The following is a 22755-nucleotide window of genomic DNA, read 5'->3' as shown; positions in this document are numbered from 1 at the left end:
CTGCCCATTGATATAGAACAGGTAGCTGACAGATTCCAGCAGGTATTTGCTTTTCCAAGTGGAGTTGACATGGAGATGGTTGATTTGCAAAATGACATAGAGCTGAAAACCAGATCAAGGGACAGTGACTTTTGGGGACTGGTCAGCAAAGAGAAGTATCCTCTCCTCACTGCATGTGCACTAAGGGTGAGTGCCTACTTTGGATCTACTTATCTTTGTGAAATGGCGTTTTCACAAATGAAAATAATCAAATCAAAGTACAGGAGCCGCCTTACAGACCGACACCTCACTGACTGTCTCAGGCTGGCTGTCTGTAGCTATGAGCCGGACTTCAAGGCACTCACTGACAGTATTCAGTCACAGCCATCACACTAATTTGAGTAACATGACTGCAAGAGTTTTGCCTTTAGATGGCGTTGTGAAGTGATTCTGCTTTAGATGGGACATGGCGCTTACCTAATTGCACAGAGAATTTTATTAAAACACATTACAGTTACACTTTCTAAAATGTGAATCATACATTTGTTAACTTCCATGTGGTTATTGGGTAAGCAAAACAGCTAATTACACTTCAATATCTGTCAACTGCAAGTGTGTAGATTTTTTCCTCTTTGTTGTGATGTGTTTGCTGTGTTATGTGTGTGTTGTTGTACAGTTGTACAATATCATAAATGGGAAATAGGGCACATGGCTTTAATTTTTGTTTTCAGTTAGTTTTGATTGATTGCATTAAAAAAAATCTGAGCAAAGAATTACATGTAATTCATACAATTAGACTTAATAAAAGCCCTTTAATTGGAAATACATTCTGCGCTGTCTGTTTTTTCTCAAAGCTTCAATATGTAGATCTTGCCTTTCACACAGGTCGAGGTCAGAGATCTTGGGCTTAAAAAGGTTGATGACCACTGGTCTAAAGCATATAACCGCGTTTTCTGATTATAGTTAATGTAACAGTAAGCTGACAACATCGCTTATTAACACCGCAACTGCAAATTAACCACACAGAGATAACCACGGCAACCGGTCAAACAAATTTTCTTTTTGCGATCATTCTGTGCGCGCATCCGCCGTGTTGATAAACAAATAATCCCCCTATTGTATATGTCAAACCCTCAGGCGTTACCAGGGAAACAAAGTTAAGGCTTGTGAATAACTTTATATTTGAATGGGAAAAAATGGATGAAAAACAGTCCAAATGTTAAAAATTTATTTTGATCCTCGGGAATGAATAATCGAATATTCTGACCCATCCCAAACCACATTCCCACGTGGAGTGACTGCTAGAGTGAAAAGAAGAGAGGGTATAGTGAAAGCGCCTCTCAAGCTGCGTTCACACCAAAAGCGACGGGGCGGCGCGACTCCATACAAAGTCAACGTATAGATGCATTCCAGACGACAGGCATCTATACGTTGACTTTGTATGGAGTCGCGCCGTCCCGTCGCTTTTGGTGTGAACTCGCTTTCAAATCTTGGTTAGTGTCAGATCACGCGAACTGATTTATTTTTTTTTTAAGCCGGAAATCCGGCGGGGCGCCTGAAAGCTCAACGTTAACCGATCAATGTTGTCGCTTGTCCTTAAAAAAAAATTGGGTCAGTGTGGACTGTGGAGTGTGTGTTGGTTTCACTTCACACAAAAAGATGATCAGATGAGGTGACTTATTGGCAGTTGGACTGACTATGCATCTCTAGCCCACTGTTTAATTTCTCCTCAAGTCTTAGTTATTTCCGCATGCGAGCGACGGAGAATATGATCTCTAAATTATTATGGACAGTAGACTTAACGCTATAAGACTACAGTTAGCTATCTCATTCCAAGATCTTTTTGTGTGAAGGGAAAAAAATTATCCCTCACACAATTTTTCCTTCTCCTCCAAACTAAACAAGTGGCGTCTCTTCTGAGCTGTCATTTTCTTAAATGAGCCAATGTTTCAAATGAGCTCCTAATGCTGCCCTCTTCCGATTGGCCCCGCTCTCTACACACGGTCAACTTGTAGTAAGCATGCCTCGTGTTTCAATTCACAAAAGGTCGTGCCGCGGTTAGAGCCACTGCCTCTCACTCGGAGAGTGTGTGTGTGTGAGTGTGTGTGTGAGTCGGAGGCAGAACGGGAGAGAGATAAGCAGAGTTACCAAATAGCAGGTGGCTGGCGGGGCTCGAAATGGCTGTTATTTCAAATTGCACACTTTAATCTGATCGGTTAACCGGTATTAACCGGTTAATGAGAATCGGTGGTCGGTCAAGAATATTTTACATTTTCGCCATCCCTAATCTGTATGAACACAACTCATCACAGCATGTGCTGACTCGGGAACAGATGTATACTTCCACATCATTACCGTAACACTGGTGTGTTCTCTCAAAATAAGATCATACTGTCCCACAGAATAGGATGGGAACATAAGAGACCCGATGAATTCAATCAATAAGTCATTTCTACTTGGAATGGGGGAAATTCATTCATGCAAGCATTGGGACTCTTTGTTTCCGTCATACACTTGTAAAATACTCAGGCAAATCCAAATAATAGACAAAAGACTATAGCTAAATTCAGAATTGCATTTAATTGGTCACTCGAATTTACTAAAAGGTCAGAAAGTCACCTTATGTGGGAATCTCTTGGCACCTCACGATTCAATTCCGATTATGAGGTCAACGATTCGATTCTAAAACGATTATCGATGCAGCTCGAATCGATGCAACAATTTTTTTACGCACATTTCCACGTGTGAATTTTCAAAAATATGACCTCATAATACATCTGTGTTTGCTACTCAGAGTTTGCTTATCACTTCCTACTTTTGTGATGATCATTAAAGACATCAACAGATGAATTACCCAGTGTTTCCCCTATATGCATTCAGCAGCGGTGCACCACTGCTGCTGGATTGTCAGCGCCAATGCAACAAAAAAAAAAGAAATTGCAAAAAAAAAGAAATTGGTAAAAAACAACAACTGCCAAGTTCAGGGCACATTTGCACAATGATCTGGTCTCAGCAGATACCTTGACTCTGTTGGTTGTTATGAAATATTTGGAAGCTCAATCTGTACATTTGTCCCCAAAGAAATCTCACCAGAAGTAACCATTTAAAGGGTTATCTTTCAATTTTTTCGCAATTTCCGCCCTAGCATTGCTAGATTACCAACTCACAGCACCACTGCTACAAATAAAATCTAGGGGAAAAACTTTATTACTTCATCTAATATTTAATTAGAGAAAAAGCTGGAAGTATGGAAGTATGTACAAAATACAACAGATTTATTTTTCTTTTCTTTCTAATCTTTCTTTTCTGTCATTAAAGAGAGGCTGCTCTTAGTCAATTAGAAGGAGTTCTTGTGTCTGGCTGTGAGTTTGTGCGCATGCTATGCGTAGGCTAAATTGCAATCGTGTCAAGACAAATCAGATTAGCCAATACACACTGAAGATAAATGAAATAATTTTAAAATTATTAAAATGATCCCTCTCTGGCGAACAGAATGTTGCACCAGGCGAACAAATTTAATTATTCTTTTTTTATTATTAAAATTCTGATTATTAATTTATCTGCATCGAGACAGAGTCGTTCTAGAGAGAATCGGGATGTATCAAACAATTGATAATTTTGAGATCCTCCACACAACTCTTCGTTAGTATAGTGGTCAGTATCCCCGCCTGTCCAGGGCTGTACAGTGCGACAGTTTTGATCGCATTTGCTATTAAAATATATAACGTGCGAAGATAAATACAAGTCCACTTGCACCGGTGCGAAAGGGTGAGAAGGACCCGTGCCGAAAAGAAATACGTCTTTCTGTACGGCTTTCAATGGCATTGCTAAGCGCGAGTGTGTGGGAGAATGATGGGAGTGATGCATGTAAGGAAATGTATTTAGAATTATAGGCTCGCCAGTTCCGCTCAACTACTAAAAATTTCCCGAACATTCGCACGTTGAGGAAGAGGCTTTGTAATGGTCGCGGGAAATTCACTTTTTAAGTAAAACAGAAAAATGAAAAGGTATTTCTCTGTATTCGGAAGTTCTTCATCAAATAAAGATGGAAACTTGGGGAAAAAATCCACGTATGGAAGAGATTGACTCGGCGACCACATGCACGGAACCGGCACCTTTGGACGAAGCCGACTCCACCCATGACTCCGTCTCTGCCAACAGGAAAACGTACAGGTTTAACCCCCAGTGGTTAAAAACTTTCAATTGGCTGGTCTACGACCAATCCAAGAAGTCTATGTTTTGTAAATATTGCCTCGAGGCAGGGGAAAGGACATCTGGAAAGACACCCTACATTACAGGGAACACTATTTTCAAGAGGGACAACGTCACTAAGCACAACTTGTCAAAGCAACACATCGCTTGCCGGGAGGCTTTTTTTTTTTCGCAAAAACCCAGGTTAACCGTGCTGGTTAAATTTGTAATAATTACTTAATTTTGTTGAGTGTGTTCACCACTTCTGGCTGCTGATGTTTAAAAAAAGGCTCTCATAGTGACTTTACTATTTAATATGTTCATTGTCACTTTACTGTTGTTAAATTTGTTCATATTGTGTTATTTTTGAATATATGTCCTATTCTGTTCATATAGTTAAATCTGAATAAAATAATTATTTTGACTATAATATGTGTGCTACCGAAATTATTTTTGTGCTACTGAATTTTTTTGCTTGCTAGCACCAGTGCTACCACTTTCAAAAGTAAGCGTACAGCCCTGCTGTCACGCGGGAGACCGGGGTTCAATTCCCCGATGGGGAGGGTCACATTTTTCCAGCCAGTCTTCCCGACATTCAAATATATCAAAGGTATTCCAAGCCCCTTAGTACTTGACTCAAAAAAGGTATTAATTTTGTAAAACAAAATCATACAGAGTACTCCAGAAATGTCTACTATGAGGGATTCACCGGATAGATAAAACTAAATAAAACACACAGAAGAACAGGAATAATTCAACCAAATTCAAAGTCGCTGTGCCTGAACTGCACGCGACCGCACAAACCAAACATGACCTCCTCACGGCCCTGCATGTTTCCTACAGCGGTTTGTCACGTATCTCTGATGTTTTAAAGCACCACACGGCGAGTGAGAGAATCAGCCAGACATCATGACAAATGTCTGGCCTGACCCAGATCTTTTACAGCCAGCATTTATTATGATGAGTAAATAACCACCACATTATCCATTTATTTCCACTATTTAGAAATCAGACCCACTGTATCATTTTGGAGCCAGGGGTTTGAGTGCATGTTCACATGCATGTGTGTGCCTGTTCACATGCATATGTGTGCCTGTTCACATGCATATGTGTGCATGTGTGTGCCTGTTCATATTAGGGATGGGCATTTAAAGGCATATCAATATTTGAATATTCGCTAAAAAAAACATTTGAGTAACCGGTTAACCGAACTACGAAAAAAAATGAAAAAAAAGTGTAACGCAAATCCAATTTGTTCAATTTATTGAGCATTTTAGAAGAAAAAAAAACACTCGAAATCAGTATGCTGAATCGAAAACGAATTGAAACTAAACCATCATTTCTGACAAAAATATGAATGAACAGTATTGCATACTTAAAGGAGACATATTATGTTGTTTTCCCAACAAGTAAACATAGTATTTGAGTTCCAGAAAACATGTTTTTGAAGCTGTCTGCTGCAAATAGCTTTTAGGAAAAAAAATCTCGCTATTCCCCTCTGTTTCAGTCCCTTCAGAAAGCGCTGTTTCTGGTGTCTGTAGCTTTAATGCAAATGAGCTGCTGCCCATTGACCAATGAGCTGTCAGACTGAACCACAGCATGGGGGAGAAGGGATTGTTGCCGTTTGCGGACTTCTGGAGCTCTATATCTATATCATATAATATAATATTATATATGTAGTCTCAGTGAGAGAGTGGGAGGAAGTGGGAGGTTATATTCAACTGTGCCCCCTTCGTACGTAGGAGGGGGCGCCGAAACTGACTCGCTCGTTTGGTAACTGTAGGCGGTGTACTTTCAGAAACGCATATCTCACTCAAATAATCGTGTACAGACTTTTTTCTAAGTTTGCATGTGTGTGGGAGCACCAGACACCCAAAACAACACCAAATCCCAGGAAAAGTATTGTTTTCATAATATGTCCCCTTTAAGGCAGAAACTGAAATTTGATTAAACTAAATTTAAGGCACAAACTGAATAGATTCAAGTAACTGAAGCACAACAGCAAAAAGTATAAGTAGCCTACTGGTGGGCTTGGATATCAACAGAACTCCACTTGCAGCGCATGGGGCTGCCTCGCATTACGCATGATGCGCATACAACAGAACATCAACAAAAAAATCCTATGTGTAAGACGGAAATACAGTATGCCTAAAACATTTCCAGTTAACATAACACATAAGCCCACCTACTGCATCACTCATTCTTGTTAAAAAAAATTAGCATATCTACGTGCTCGGGGGATAGGCGGGTGCGGAAGCGATTTACAATCAAGCCCGCCGTGGAAAAGACTCTCTCCACTGGAACGGAAGTTGCCGGTATAGCCAAGTACTCCAAGTATTAAATGGCATTAGTATACACGTTTAATGAACAATATGTTATTAAGATAGCTAATGAATATATTGAATTAATTTTAGGCAAAAATATAAATAAATCTGCTAGAGCTAAAGTCGAATACCCACGTCATTTAGAATAATCGAATATTCGAATAACCGTGCCCATCCCTAATTCCAGTGGCGGGCCGTGCATTTCACACCTAGGCCTTCACTGGTGTCCTACATGAACTAATCCATCTCTTGATGCCATCATTATGACTCCACGGTTATAGAAACCATCAATATTACACAGAAATGCAGTATAACAGGGCGTTGCATCACAGGTATCTCATGTAGCAAGAAAGAATGTCATTACTAAAGCAAGAAACCCAATTAGGACAATTCAACAAGTCTGTTTTCACTGTAGCCACAGCTGCCATACATACATCATCTCTAGCAGCAACATCAATATTAACCTAATTAAATGACAAAAATATTAAAACGCTTAAATAAAATGCATTACTCACCAAAACTACTGATTATTTGTACGCAAAGTCCATCGTCCTTTCTTTCCACAAGAAGAATTTGATTACTCTGTTGTACAGTTTCTCTGTGCGTTTCAGTTCCAACAATAAGTCCCTTTCTATCGCCATGGAGGCTAATGCTGAAAGTCGAGTCTGTCCAGTCGTGTTTCTGGAGTAAGTTTTAATTCGCTTCAGGGAATCGCTTTATTTATTTATTCATTATTCGCTTTATTTTCGTTTGTGCCGGTAGCTATAGATGCTTTGCTGGCTCTGACTAGTACCTCTCTGAGCATCCAATCAAAGGACGTGAAAATGCCGCCGTCACTGGACGCCTACTAGATGGCCTCGGTGTTGCCAACTCAAAATCGGATTGGTTAAAGCAACAGCGTCATTGCCACTTACTTTAAGCTACAGACGCCAGCACTATTGATTCTGAAGGCGTCAAGGCAGATTTCTTTGACCCTGGCAACACATGATGGCTGGAATATGATTGGATAAAAGCTCTAACATAAACATACACTAGTGGAAGCAGCGCAATCCAGAGAAAAGCTATGAAATGAAGAGAATAGACTATTGGAAATAATTTCATACATATTCATGGGAAAAATATATTAAAACATAAGTCAGTTATTCGGACAGTGTTTAGGCCAGCAGAGAAGGCCTTGATGGCCCTGACAGCCCACCACTGCCTAGTTCATATGCATGTGTGTGCCTGTTCACATACGTGTGCTCACTGTGAATCTCACCTCACAGGTGCACGTGAGTCTTCGTGGGTGTGGCGCCTCCTGCTGGAGCTGGTACACTAAGACATGGAAATAATCGGATTAATTTTCAGCTCACTTTACATATATCATTTTTGTTTCTGATAGTTGGTGCAGTCAAAAGAAAGTACACAAAATACAACTGTACAAGGGTATGAAATAGATGTTAAAGATACTCAGTGAGCACATCATCTACAGTTGTCACAATAATAAATTATTAATGAGCTTCAAAAATAGCAACAGATAAACGGATACAGTGAAATGCATTATGGGAAGGGATTTTGTCTTCACCATGAATACTTGACAAGTTGCAATGATTGAGGCAGACAAATTGAATGCACTTATGGGCTCAAAATATCTATACTAATTATGTCGACTCATTCTCATTGAGAATCAGCCATTATCGTGCATGGAATGATATAGATAGTAAGGGCCTAAATAGCCTTTTATATAGGAAGATATTCAGTTAGTATCTAGTTAACTTTTTGCTCTACTTGTATGCCCTGGTTCAGCCCTTTTGCAATGTCCTAAATGAAAAGCACTTAATAAATACATTTTATTAATTGTTATTATTGATTCAAAAAGAGAAGTAGTAAACGTGTGCAGTCAACTGTACTCACAGTAGGACTTCCAGACTGGTGGTCTGTATTCATCATGATCTGAAACAGATAGGCATTATTATTTCCCCACAATGTGCGCCTGTCTTCACCCCCGTTCTGCCTTGTGCCCTGGGTAGGTTACAGGGTTTTTATATTAGGTGGTGGATGTTTGTTTGTTGTCCGTGTATATCATAATCTATTTTGCTGTGGTAAAGGAAAGAATAAATCTGAAATCTGACAACCGTGGCCTTCGGGAGAAGAAAGGGAAATTGAGACATGCAATACATGGCTGGAACTTTTCTTGGAAATAGAAAGGTTGAAACACACACACACACACACACACACACACACACACACACACACACATTTCTTCTTAATATATCGATTGTGTGACGTCTGTCTGTCACACATCCTACCTCAACCTAACTAGCACAGTAGTGACACTTTAATTTGCCAACATATCTAAACAACAAGATATTGGTCTGAAACAGGCGTACTCAGACCATCCACCCATAAACGGGCTTACCAAAGACATTCAGGGCCATCTTGATGCTGTGATACGATGACAGCGAGGAGTAGTTTAGAGACGCCAGTTCACCACGAAGTACAGGGTTGATTATCGAGTCCAAAACCTAGGAATGACACAAGGTAAAGGGTTGATGATTGAGACCCAAACCTAGGAAAGACACAAGGTAAATGGTTGGTTATCGAGACCAAAACCTAAGAAAGACACGAGGTTCAGGTACAGTCACCAACTACTCGCTGTGGCTGTAACGTGTTTGTAATGTGCTTATACACAGAATGAAACGCGAGAAAGGACTTCAAGACCAAGTTTAACACCAGGAGACGTGATTGGAAAGGCGATAGCGGAATTGATTTTCAGAAACCAACTACTTTCGCTCATCACATCACGTCATGGGTAAATAAAACAGACAACATCATCGTTGTAAATGGTTCAAAAGGATTAAGCGATGACACTCACTAGTTTGTCCCGGCATGTGAACAACGTGTAGTGTATTATCCTAAAGTTTGAATGACCATTTGAGATGATGTTGTCCCTCAGTAATTAGCTAACGTTAGCTCATCATGCTCACGCAGCAGTGTTGCCAGATTGGTACAGATATCCCGCTCAATCTGGCAACGCTGGCTGCAGCCAGAAATCTGGCAACACTGTCACACACTCCCATCCATTCCTACCCTGTGGACGCCATCTTGATGCTTGGTCACGTGAACAGCGGCGGTCTCTTGCCCTGCTCACGCCCCACGGTGTTGGATGGTAACTATGGCAACCGGGGCTATTTGGATTCGGAGCGGGAAGTGATTCTGGGTTAATCAGGATTCAGTTAGTGGTTGTGTCATTAAATTGTTGACCCTAACAAGACCCTTAGGGTTGACCCTAACGCTAAATGAATCATGAAATCTTGCAATATTTGAGTGGCCGGTTAGCTCAGTTGGTTAGAGCGTCGTGCTAATAACGCGAAGGTCGCGGGTTCGATACCCGTACTGGCCATACTCTATTATATTACTTGTTCCAACTTTTTTGCCAGTTCCTACAACAGCATAACAATATCGAAAACACATGTTTATGGTCGGGTGGGAAGGCTGGTTTGTATTGACTCTTGTGTCACATTAAGTGTAACTTGCCAGAGCGATTGCCACCACCACTAGCCAGTACCCAACCCTTGTGCATTCAAATTATATGCAAAAAACATATTTATTTGATGTAATTTGCCCAGCATTTTTGCACTAGAATCAACCGTGGCTGGCACTACAACTGGACACTACACTTTAAACTTTACTACACCGCATTACTTATAATAAACTTATTACCACTGTATTCGTTTCTCTTATTATAACTCACTTATTATTATAACTGTTTTATTATAATTTATTATTGTTATCTATGCTGCTACTTATTTTTTTACTATTTTTTTTTACTTTGTCTTGTATAGTTGCTGCTGTGTGGCTGTTGAGGAACCAAGCCTAAGAATTTTACTCTTGTGTATTTGTACAATAAGATGTAATGAAAGTTCTGCATTGTGCATTCATATGATAGCATCTCACCAAGCTCACCCCCAGGTGGCGCTCTCTTCACGTCTTCTCCCACCCGATCACCAGCCACAGTGCCCTACCTCCGGGATCCCTAGCGTTAAGGGAGCCGCATTGCTTTTTTTATTGTCTCAATCCCCGTCCACATGGTTTTCCCTAAATTGGCTTCAGAGTAGATAAGAGGCGCGACCCACTCACACGCTGATCCTCCTCGGGCATGGCTTCCTCCTCCTCTGTGCAGACGCCACGTCCTACCTGAGAAGAACCCCCGAGGATCTGGCTTGGATTGTTACCGAATCAACTTGTAGGATTGTAAAGGGGAGAGAATTACAACGAAGTACGTGTGGGACGATCTGCAGAGATCCGGACGGAGAGGGGGGTAAGGAAACCGAGCGATCCGGATTAGCGAGCGAGTCAATGGTGGTTGAATGATGCATGCTTTTAATGGTTTAAAGTGCTGCTATCGTATTGCCCTACTGTTTTCCGACAGCCCTCTTTCTCCTATGGGACTGAGACGATTTCAAGGCACGTACTTGTGTGTGAGGTGAAACTGAAGCTCTTTGCCTCAATGCAAAACCTTTTTGTAATCGCCTTTATGCGTTGCTTTTTAGTTAGTTATATACGACGTCAGCCCACACCGGTCAGATAGCCTGCTGCATTCAAGAGTGGGATTGATTTGGACACGTATCTGTTTCACCACATGGTATGGAATATCTGTGATCTTGTTGTTACTTGGAAACACAACTTTTATAATGTGATACCCTGCTTTCTGCCTTCCCCTACGCAGCCACCGGGTTTGTTCTGTGCGTGTGTCTTTTTAGTTAGTTATATACGACGTCAGCCCACACCGGTCAGATAGCCTGCTGCATTCAAGAGTGGGATTGATTTGGACACGTATCTGTTTCACCACATGGTATGGAATATCTGTGATCTTGTTTTTACTTGGAAACACAACTTTTATAATGTGATACCCTGCTTTCTGCCTTCCCCTACGCAGCCACCGGTTTTGTTCTGTGCGTGTGTCTTTAACCCACTGACATCCCTTCACTCTGACCCTAAAGGATTACTCTAAGGTTAACCTACATTCAGTCAGCTTGCTTTGAGCCACGCACTGTTTGGCAACGTATCCCTGCAGTGGTTACTTATGTATGACATCCCCCTTGCTTGTAGTTGATGTCTATGTGCGTATGTTTGCAGTCACTCAGGTTTAACGTGACTTATTGTTGTCGAGTCTGCAGTCAGAGGGCCTAGGCCTGTATCTCTAAACTTTCACTCTATTCAAGGTGTTGGGTTTGAGTGCATAGGAGTCCACTACAGGGGACAACAGCTGACAAACCAATCTTTATTCATGGATTCCTTTTGTGTGGCTCTGTTATTGATCCTCAGTGAAGGGGAAAGCCCCTATCTGGCCAGTCCCCCCTCCTCCACAGCTCAGAAGGAAGGGGTCACCCAGGGCCCCTCCACCCATTTACCAGATGGAGAAGGATTTTGTTTTGGTGCCTTGCCCAGGGACACTTAAACAGACAACAACATGAGGGACAGTGGGTTGGCTGCCGCTGATTAGATGCTGCCCGGTGTAATCCATCAATGTGTTGATAGTCTACATGCATTAAATGCATGTAGCTGTTGTCAATCAATAGGTCTGCCTCAGTCCTCAGTCTGCCTCTTCTTCAAGGACACACACAGGCGCGCACACACACAAGCACGCTCGCACACAAACCCAGGCGTTCCCTTGACACAGTGTATTAATACAAATGTTTTTTGAGCCGAGTATGTTACCCTGATAAAAATAGTAGTAAGCCTATCTTTTGCTGATTATGTCATGGCCTCTTGCTTTTACTGTTTCAGTGACATGCCCTATTTCGGTTCAATGTAGATGGACAAAATTTGGAAATATTTTGACATGGTAAAAGAAAATATTCCAATGCTGTGTGTTGTGCCTTCTTGATTCTCCAGACATAATGACTGAAAACACATCTCATGCATAAGCTGTGTGTACAAAAAATATATATTCATGCCCACGGTTCTCTCAGCTATCTGTGCACACCAGTGGCGGCTGGTGGTTTTTAAGGTGTGGGAGGAAGGACTGCGTGCTTGGTTGCCATTGGCCTGCTTGCACTGTTGGTGTATGGTGGCATAAGAATGTGAGACTCAAGTTGTTTCAGGGTGTTTTGGTGAGCTACAAAATAGTAGGGAGGGATAGTTATGTGAATAAAATTGATACAAAGCCACCAGTGGCATCACTGTAATTTGAAAGCTGGTGGGCCGCATGTCTTTGAAATGGACTACAAGGGCAGAAGGAAAGGATGCAAAGCCCATTAGTCAAATCAGGCCTACTCTTGATTTGTAAAAGTAAATAAAAAAATCTGGGCCTATTTTTGCCGTCAATGACTGAAGTTATTGGTATCTTTCAGATGATTTAACCTGCTTTGCGTCTCTTAGTAGTGATGGGTTGTTTGCGAACGAGTCGGCTCAAAGAGCCGCTCTTTTAAGTGAACGATGGGAGTCGGCTCCCGAACGTAAGCCGTTGTCTTTTTTTTTCTCCCGCGCTACGGGTGCTACATGCATTTATTCTACGCGTGCTATGCGTGTCACGGCGCATGCATGGCAGCCAGCAACCGATCATGAGAACAAGCAGCGAGGGGCGGGGGATTTCGATGCACGACACACGTTGCCTGTGACTGACAGGAGGAAAAGAGGAGAGAGACGAGTGCGAGCGTGTGAGTACAAGATGAATGAGACAAGGAAAAGAAGCATTTGGATGCATTTTGATCAGTGTGAGAACACAAAGGCAAAATGCAGACTGTGCAATAGTAAGATTTCATATCGACCAGGATCCACTCACAACCTGCATAGACACTTGAGGACTGTGCATCCAATTGTTCAGTTGGAAGAACAGAGGCAGGCTGGCATGCCTGCTTCTGCCGGAGCCTCTAATACTCCACCTCTTGCTGCTGCTACTACAGTAGGCCCCCATGCTTCAGGTAGCATACGACCAACAGCAGCACAGAGCTCTATAAGCCCATTCATTTCAAAACCTATGACCCCAGCAAGACAAAACAGAGTTGATGAAGAATTGGCTAAAATGATTGCAAGTGATTTCCAACCGTTCTCAATTGTGGAGGACAAGGGATTCAGAAGTTTCATACAGGCTCTCAATCCAATGTATGTTCCTCCAAGCAGGAAAACACTCCCATTGATAATTTGTCCAGCCTAACGTGGTTAAAAGTAGCCCAATTGGGTGGGAAATCTGCCCAATCTGGCAACAATGCACACCAGCCAGGGATCCTGCTTTTTGGTTCATAGCGCAGTGCGACTAGATTTTTGCGCGAATCGGACACCTTAGGGTCACACCCACTCAGAGGAGGAATTTCCTCCTCTCTCCCATTGAAACCGATGTTATTCAACGGCCGCCAGTACTTTTGGGGAAATTAATGGGAGTCAACGGAGGCTGAGGGAGGACCTTCCTCCCTGAAGTAATTGTCAATAGGCCATAGGGGGTGCTAATGTCCCTTTACCCAGGGAAACGAACATTATATATTCAAAGGCATTAAAGTAGTCATATTTATTTGAATCGGGCATATTAATTCATTACAGTAGTCTGGGCAATCTACGTTCTTTATTCTCAACAATGTTAAGGAGGATTTTCCTCCCTCTCCTCAATGGAGAAGCCTCCACTGGTGCGCACACACACACACACACACACACACGTGCTTCCGCTTCTCATGCACTGACCCCCCCCCCCCCCCCACCCCCGCCTCTCCATTACTAAAAATCTTGGGAAACATTCAGGCAAACAGGCGCTTCAAAGCCCTATTGAGAACCCTCAGTCCCCCAGAATTAGAAGTACACTCCCACAGTAGCTTCCTTTGTGCCTCTGTGACCGGCTTGCTCGCTGGTCCTCTAGGTCTCTCTCTCTCTCTCTCTGTCTCTGTGTTTCTCTCCCTTTCGATCCCCCGGCCCCTACAGAAGAGGAGGCCATGGAAGTTTGGCCCTCTATTTCTCGTTGGGAGAAGAAAAGCCTGGCGTTCATGTGGTTCTGTTTATACTTGCCAAAACCATTGATAGAAAAGAGAGGAGAGGAGGATGGGAGGGTTTGGATCCTCCATTCAAACAACGTGTGTGTGTGTGTGTGTGTGTGTGTGTGTGTGTGTGTGTGTGTGTGTGTGTGTGTGTGTGTGTGTGTGTGTGTGTGTGTGTGAGAACAGACAGCCTAATCAATATTTGACTAGAAAAACTCCATGCTGTATTCAGACTCATTTAAAAATGGAAGAAATGGCTGCATTGTCAGATCTTGTGATTTTTCTATGACACACTTTAAATATTAAGATTTCCGTGTCATTACACGACGGGAGAATACCTTGATATTATACATTTGATCTCATGCTCCCAGCAGCACTCGCAGGAGATCTGTAGACAGAGGGGGCTTTCAGGCTGAAAGAGTCCACACGTCTGGTGTGAATATATGTTGTTCTGGGGGTTAATGGAACATCTTGGGTGATCTGTCCCCCTCCCTGTTTAGGCATCATACCAAGCAGTTCCTGCTTTTGAACGCTTGTTGGGAGTGAGTAATAAACATGCTATCGATGCATTGTAACGTAAACTATGTTCTGGGAACACAATTTCAAGCACCAAAAAATAACATTAATTAATTTATGATTGATTTGTTTGGGACCGATGCATAGAGGATGCTAATCTCCGGCCCCTGGCCCTAGGGGGGGCCATCACATGGATCACCGCGACAGATATGATAAAAATCATATTTTGCAAAGACGAGTCATCTCGTCTGCTGAATGTAAATGTAACTGTTAACCAGCCTTAAAAGTTGCTGGTGTTCCCCGTCTGTGGGACAGATGAAGGACCTGTTGGCAAAACTTCCATGTTCATGTTATTTTTTTAATGTATCTTCCCTTTCAGGAACCTTGCCCTTAATGAGCAGACCACAGACTCTCAGAAGCCCAAAACTAGTCCTATACACACTATTTGTCGGCTGTATATGAGGAAAAAACACTGTTAACCAGACACACTATCTGCACCCATACAAATAACTCTTGCAAGGCCGGTTGAAATTGGGTTCTTTAGCCTGTGACGATATACCAAAGATAATACATGTTATTTTTTAGTCTTTGGTGAGAGTTGATGTCTCATGGACTGGGCTCGTTAGGGTGGGGTTAACTCAGCCAACTAATGTTCCATAGGCTGGATGTCTAAATTATAGTATTTGTGGCTTGCCAACGTACAACTGGGCAATTTTATCTTAAATGTAGTTAATTGGTTGTCTGTTGTGCCCGTCCTATGTCATCTGTCTTGTTTCAAGGTGACAAAGGCTGTTTATTGTTTTCTCATTTCTTTCTTTCCATTAAGTAAAACGGATAAGCTACCATTTATTTGTTAAATCATTGCATGTCAGTTCTGTTCTGCCTTCAATACCCTTCGGCGGCTTTTTATTTAACTCGTGCACATGTCTCCTCACCTAATGATGCCAACCTCTCTTCGCAACCGCCAATTATTTTTTATCGACGTGTCCATTTAGTTTCTACGAATTAACGAAGTGGACACCTTCACACACTGTCCTCAGGCAAACTGTTCAGTGTCTACCAGCGATGAAAACACTAAACCTGTCTGACTTTTGTCGGCCCGGGAAAAAATGGTAAGCGTGGAGAGACGCGGTGACACGGAGACGCCGTGTGTGACGGCAAAAGCAGTAGAGTAGCCTACTTGGATCTGAATGGCTGCCCTGCAGGTAGAATGACTAACCTGCATGGCAGGTCTCACTGTATGTGGAAGGTCAAGTCTCTAGTCGGGATCCACTGATCTTTTGCTCAGCCGTAGAGCCGTAAAGTGTGTGTGTGTGTGTGTGTGTGTGTGTGTGTGTGTGTTTGTGTGTGTGTGTGTGTGTGTGTGTGTGTGTGTGTGTGTCACATTGATCCATGAACTATATTCTTCAATGTGTGGTGTGAATGCATTTGTTCGCTCTACCCTAAGTAGACTAGATCGGGCATTAGCCTGTGAGGCCCATTTCTTTGAGGGCTTTAAAGGTCTAATGGCATGAAAATTTCACTTTAAGAGGTTTTCTAACGTTAATATGAGTTCCCCTAGCCTGCCTATGGTCCTCCAGTAGCTAGAAATGGCTTTAGGTGTAAAACGAGCACTAGGTATCCTGCTCCGCCTTTGAATAATGAAAGCTCAGACACTCCGATTTCGAATTTGGCCTCATATGTCATCATAAGGGGCCAAGTTACCTCCCCTTTCTCTGCCTTGCCCGCCCAGGGAATTTGGCCCGCCAATGGGGCAATGAGGTGTGTGTGTGTGTGTGTGTTTGTGTGTGTGTGTGTGTGTGTGTGTGTGTGTGTGTGTGTGTGTGTGTGTGTGTGTGTGTGTGTGTGTGAATACACGGTAATGCAAGTGTTGTACACTTCTTTGTTATTTTGATAACAGTTCTGCTGTTTGTGTTATGCTGATGACACATCGAGTTCTCTGACGTCTCTTGTATTTCCACAACGAGACTAGTAGTGGGGGTTATCTCAGCCATGGTTGAGAAGGAATTGGGGGAAAAGGAACTTTGGCTTTGACTCCCTGAAGTACATGAACCGCGACATGGAAGAGAAAGGGATTGTTGCCCGCGATTGTCTCCCACTGGAGCCCAGCTGCCCTCGCAGTTGGTGCCTCGCGGCGGTGATGCCTCGGCAGCGGGCAGCGGGACTCCGGTGGGAGACAATCGCGGGCAACAATCCCTTTCTCTTCCATGTCCTGGGTCAGTCTACTTCAAATTGATGTGGAAGAACAAGAGACGTCGAAGAACCCGACGCAGTCGTTTGAGATTCATAATATCGTCTGGAGGCGCACACAGCTTTTGGTCATGATAATATACATTATATGATATAGATATCTATGTATAATATGATATTATTTGGATATAGAGCTCCAGGACTCCCGCCGGAGCACCCGGAGTGTTCTAGAATATTTACAGAACACGGCCAAAAGCTGTGTGCGCCTCGCCATTGCGATACATCCACTGTAAACACGAGCGCATGGTACCGTGGCCGCAAGCTACTCAAGGCCACACACCCACCCTCCATCTTGACCCGCCTCTAAAAAACGGCACGTTAATGGAAAGCTCATTGTGGGACTGGCTCGTAGTGGCTGTAATTCTGCACCCAGGCTGAATTTATTGAACATCTTTAAGTACTGTATTAGGGGCCCACTAACAGCTATATAAAAGCATTCATAAGGTAGCATTTCATGGGATCTTTAAGGATTACTCATGGACTGATATGTTTTAGGTTTAACTCGCATACATACACTGACACACATTTATTTATAGAAACACACACACACACTGGAGGCTTTGGGTCAGGGACTGTTTATTAGGGCTGGGTATCGTAGCCAATTTCCTAAATCGATTTGATTTCTATTCATAAGGTTCTGAATCGATTAATCACGATTCGATTCAATCTGCTCTTAAATAATGAAAATTGCTGTACTGTGTTACAAAATACAAATGTACTTTCTTTTTTCTCTTCATCTTAAACAACAGGATTTAAGTGCAAACTTGTAAATTGGACAGTTTAAACTTTGCTGTAAACAAAACTGTCTCAAGTCTCAAAAGTGCAATTTTGAAATTAGAAAGGAATTGCAAGTAAAAGTGTACTTGAACTACAACATTCCATCACTGCAAATTGCATTAAGGCACTGTTCATTAAAGTGCAATGAATCGATATTGCAAAATTTAAATGAAATAGATTAAATTGTTTTGTTTTTTTTTTGTTTTTTTTACCCAGCCCTACTGTTTTGTGTGTGTGTGTGTGTGTGTGTGTGTGCGCACCCACCCACCCACCCAGTGCAGCGATGTGTAACCCAGTATGCCCTCCTCCGTCAGCGCACGATACATTCCTCAGCGGTGATGTCACCAACCGTCTGCGTCGGGCCGTTTGTTGTCTCAGGCTTCAGGTTTTACTCTTTTCTTCCTCCTCCTACGTCTTTTCTCTGCTGCTGATGGCAGCATGAAGGCTGCATCAGCCCCCAGAGGAAGGGGGTGAGGTGAGAGAGGGGAGGGGGGAGGTGAGGTGAGAGGAGGCATGTGACGTTAGACAGGAGGGGTGAGATAATCCCCGCCCCCAGACGGTATCTCATCTGTTCCACCTTAAGTGATGCCTGGTTTCACGTCTGGACTGGTTTTAGAAGACCAGTCCAGACGTGGACTGGTCTGTGTGTGTGTGTGTGTGGACATAGGAGTTTGTGTGCAGGTCTGTGTGATTTTGGGTGTGTATGTGAAGAGGTGAAAGAGGACCACTTTGTGTACAGTGCACAAACACACACGCACACAGTTACGCACGCACAGTAGTTAAATCCCACACCACGGGAAAATCCACAGACTTGGATGAATGTGTGCGTGATCACACGATGCGTGTGAACTGATGTGAAACCTATTGCCCACAATATACCCCACCCACGGCTCACGTTATACCCCACCCATGGCCCCATCAAATCCCTTGACGGCCTTTGGAGATAAAAGCTTATTTTTGAACACACCACGGGCAGTTGTATACCAGTGATTTAATGCTGGGCAATACTTTTTTACTCAACTTATTATCAGTGCAATGCCACACATCCGTCATATTATTTTTTTTCTCCTCAACCTTTTACTCACTCATGAGACTGAGGTTTTTATCCCGAGTTTCAACCACAGTCTTTTTCCCGGTGGGGGTTAGCACCACCACCCAATCCATCTCTGTAATGGTCTGGCCCAAGGGCACGCAGACCGTAGCCATTGAGGAAGTGCAGTAGCGTTAATATGTGGTTATTTCCCTGGTTTGGTTGTGTTTCGACCTGTTCCGTCGCTGTCACACATTCAACTGGATTTATAGCCAGACCAAACCGTAGGCTAGGTATTTATGAATAAAAGGCTGTACATTGTTGTTTGTGTTTCCACTACTCTCAAATGCCACCATCCTCTTAAGCACTACAAAAATATAATTTGAATAACTTCCTGTATTATGGGAGCGAACCACAACTGAAATCCTCTGATGGTGTTGATTTGCAACGAGCAAATCACATAGACAGAGATATCATTGACGGTGCTTTCACACTGCCCCGACAAACGCCAACAGCCCACAGCAGCGCTGGCTGCGTTTTGATGGTGTGTGTTACTGGTTGAAGCACAGCCTTTGTGTCTTTCTGGAGTGGAGACAAACTAGTCCATTGACGACATCGTATCCAATATACTGTCTGATCCAAAAACCTAATGGATTTATCAATCAGTGAATGTTATAAAGGTCTTTATAAAAGTATTTTTTATCTCAGAATATGTGTTCCTCAGGCACCACAAGGATAAGCACAACTTGTAAGATGTGCTGATGGGTGTAGGCCTTTCAATGCTTCCATATTTGAGATATGGAAAATTGCAGCATTGTTGACACACCTTGTTCATCAGTTAATGTTTAATCTTTTTAAAGCCTCTCTTTACATCGTTGGCTAACATCTGACTAGCTGACGCTTGCACTTTTGTTGACTTTATGGTACTTAAGGGCAGGCCTTGCGCTGAAATTAAAATTTACTAGCTTTGTTGAGTCTGTTGTAACCATTTATTTATGTATTACTATCAAAGAAGATCATCTGTTAACCTTCATTGTTTCTTTCCGAGAGCTGCTCTGAACTCTGTGTTGGAGTAACTCCAATATTGATTACATATTTTAAACTGTTCTCTGCATCTGCAAATTAATCATGTTAATATCCCAAGTCATTCTGTTTTAAGCTGAAGGACAACAACATTTCTTTGTTATTAGCTGACTTTGAGCTGTGTAGCATCTTATCCTAAATATCTTTGTTGTGTACGGGGAATGGGCTAACCTTGCGATTGTAAGTGCTTGGCACTTGGTTCTATGAACATCTTTACTGTACCGACAGCGATATATTGTTTCACCTTCTTCTAACAAATTTACCTATTGTAAGTCGCTTTGGATAAAAGCGTCTGCTAAATGCCCTAAGTGTAAATGTATATGAAGATACTTTTTTACATTTTCCTGACCAGATATTTGGTAATTCTGTGATAAATCAGGGTCATTTTACGTTTGTAGATTTTGTTTTCCATCACTTTTAACGCAACCCTTTCTCCCCTCTCCTCTACAGATAACACCACCACCTGAATCCATAGTGAGAGAGAGAGAATTCATCTCGTTTTTCCACCATGGTCGAACCGTCCGACAGGCCCGCGTCCGCGGCCCAGCGTCTGGGGGCCCCAGACAGCTACGGGGTCTCCACCCTTGAGCCCAGCTTGCGGCCCCCCACCACCCAGCCCTCGGGGGGCCGCCAGGTACCCCTCAGGGTCCAGCTACTGGACGACACCCAGGAGGTCTTCCAGATATCGGTTAGTCAGAGGACCCGTTTGTCTGTGTTTTGTACATGAAGCGGGTTTGACATGATGTGTTTGTGTGGGCAGGTTCTGTTTGCGCTGTAGTGTCGCCAGATGTGGCCAAGCGTACTTATCGGTATGTTGTCTAGGAAGCGGAAGGAAGTGAGTTTGGGTCAAACCAAAAAGGCACAAATTAGATTGAGGAGAGGGATCAAAACAAAAACACTTCTCATCAGAGAGAAGTACTGTGTTTGTTCGTAGTGAGTACGTGTCACAAATGATTAAATTAAGTATTCAGAGTTGAGCTAGCCTTCTTGGCAGGTAGCGTAACCTTGACCTCAAAGGGTTTCTATTTTACCAGAAATCAATATGATTAGCCAATTACATGGCAATTCAAAATCGACCCTTTCCCGACAATATGCATAGGAGTAAAAGGGTTGTCAAAACCCTTTCAGACCATTGAATATTTTTTCCTGTGTGGCCCAGCTTGCAGACGTAGGTTAGGGGTCCCATTAGGAGATGGGAATCTGTATGCTGTAGCATATTTATTTATGTGATCTTAGACCAAGTCAACGGTCCAAGCCAAGTCAACGAGTGGATTCCATGGAAGATCACATCTGATGGTTCCAGTTAAGACAAGATTTGTAAACGCGAAACAAGCGCTCATAATATTAACATAGTTTTGAATCTGTTGTCATTCTGTCAGATTGTCATTGGATGTTTCAAATTTCAGTTTTGCCTCCGCTACCATTGACACCATTGACATTCTTCTTTATTAAGCCTAGGTTTTACTTTTTATTCAGCCAAGTGTTGTCTTTATTCAGCCTAGTTTTGTCTTGATACAACTTTTGTCTGGTTTAGCTTCGTTTTTTTCTATATGTAGCCTAGTTTCGGCCAAACCCACAAAATAAACTAGATTAATGATGAAGGGGTGCCATAGTTAATCCCTGAATTCCTACAGAAATCTATTTTTGAAGATTGGAAAACTTAATTTGTGAGTGAACTAAACAGCAACTCACTGTGCTTGTCAGTGGTGGTTGGTGGATGCTTTCACCACAAGAGTTTACATAGAGGTTGGACTCTCTGGAGGGCACATACAGGAAATGAGAGAGATTCCACTTTCCTGTCCAAACACGCACACCCCGACCATACCCAACACCCAAGGGCCCATGGAACCAGAGATAACACTGACGGAGAGAAGGTTCTGGTCCAAGAGCTGTGGTCTGCATGTGTCTGCTGCTAGATACTGTCCAGAGATCACTCCATCTACCGGTCTGTGGGGCTTCTGTCAGGCCTCCCCTGTGTCACGTGTCTGGTCACTCGTCTTCATGTTTTTAATCTTTTGTTGTTTTGGTGATGGTTACACCTTGTAAACCGGTTTGAGGTTGGTTTTCAGGTCTTTTTTTTTTTTTTTCGGTACATAATCCATTAATCGTCCCGTCTTTGTGCTCCACTCTGGAACATTATGGGATATGTGATTAGTTGATGTAGAATTAGCAGAAGTTCGGCTCACCTCACACACACTCTCCCTGGAGAGTAACAGCTTTTGATATAATTACATCCTCAATTTGTGTGTGAAATATTAATATGCGTGGGAGGGCTTAGATCTCTCATTTAGTGTGTCTGATTAGTTGCTGTGCGTTTTGCCTGTGTGTTCGAAAGGCTCCTTATTATCTGTAGTTGTTCTAGAGGGCGAAACAATGAATCTTAAAGCAGTTAAAAGTCCCTACAGTCCCTGTAATGTCGGCTTTGCTGTGGTGTGTTTTGCATGTCATTGGGATATCTTCCGTTCTCTAAGCTAGGAATTTGCAACAAGTGGTCTGCAAAGAGGAACAGAACGCTTCTGGAGTCCTGTTTCAGACACTTTTTGATCATCGTTAAAAAGGAACGTTACTATCTCACAGAATTTCCAGGCCTTCTCTTCTTTGGGAAAATGCCAGGAATGTGTGTGGTGGTGGTTTTGTTGTCGCCTCGGGATGTCTCTGTCTG

General features: G+C 42.7%; 2 protein-coding genes across 4 annotated transcripts in view; one reads left to right on the top strand and one right to left on the bottom strand.

Moving 5' to 3' along the window:
• LOC307074383 (N-chimaerin-like) overlaps nt 1-9469 on the bottom strand; it is a 55010-nt gene extending 45541 nt beyond the window's left edge. Inside the window, exons 1-4 of one of the 2 annotated variants that reach the window (XM_079734525.1) lie at nt 9349-9469; nt 8893-8998; nt 8388-8426; nt 7753-7808 (exon numbers count right to left, since the gene is read on the bottom strand). In XM_079734525.1, coding sequence (XP_079590651.1) covers nt 7753-7808; nt 8388-8426; nt 8893-8911 — 114 coding nt within the window. In that variant the 5' untranslated portion in view covers nt 8912-8998; nt 9349-9469. Of the gene's footprint in view, nt 1-7752; nt 7809-8387; nt 8427-8892; nt 9043-9348 lie in introns of both variants that reach the window. The other variant, XM_079734526.1, reaches the window with a different exon arrangement.
• Nucleotides 9470-10595: 1126 nt separating this feature from the next.
• Nucleotides 10596-22755, top strand: part of LOC307074932 (FERM, ARHGEF and pleckstrin domain-containing protein 1-like) — an 81562-nt gene continuing 69402 nt past the window's right edge. For both annotated transcript variants that reach the window (XM_079735346.1, XM_079735345.1), the window contains exons 1-2: nt 10596-10794; nt 20544-20781. In XM_079735346.1, coding sequence (XP_079591472.1) covers nt 20602-20781 — 180 coding nt within the window. In that variant the 5' untranslated portion in view covers nt 10596-10794; nt 20544-20601. The remainder of the gene's footprint in view (nt 10795-20543; nt 20782-22755) is intronic.

Source organism: Pollachius pollachius, assembly GCF_949987615.1.
Source record: "Pollachius pollachius genome assembly, chromosome: 4".
NCBI lineage: Eukaryota > Metazoa > Chordata > Actinopteri > Gadiformes > Gadidae > Pollachius > Pollachius pollachius.
Note: the sequence above shows the minus strand (reverse complement) of the source record. Positions and strands in the feature narration are given on the sequence as shown.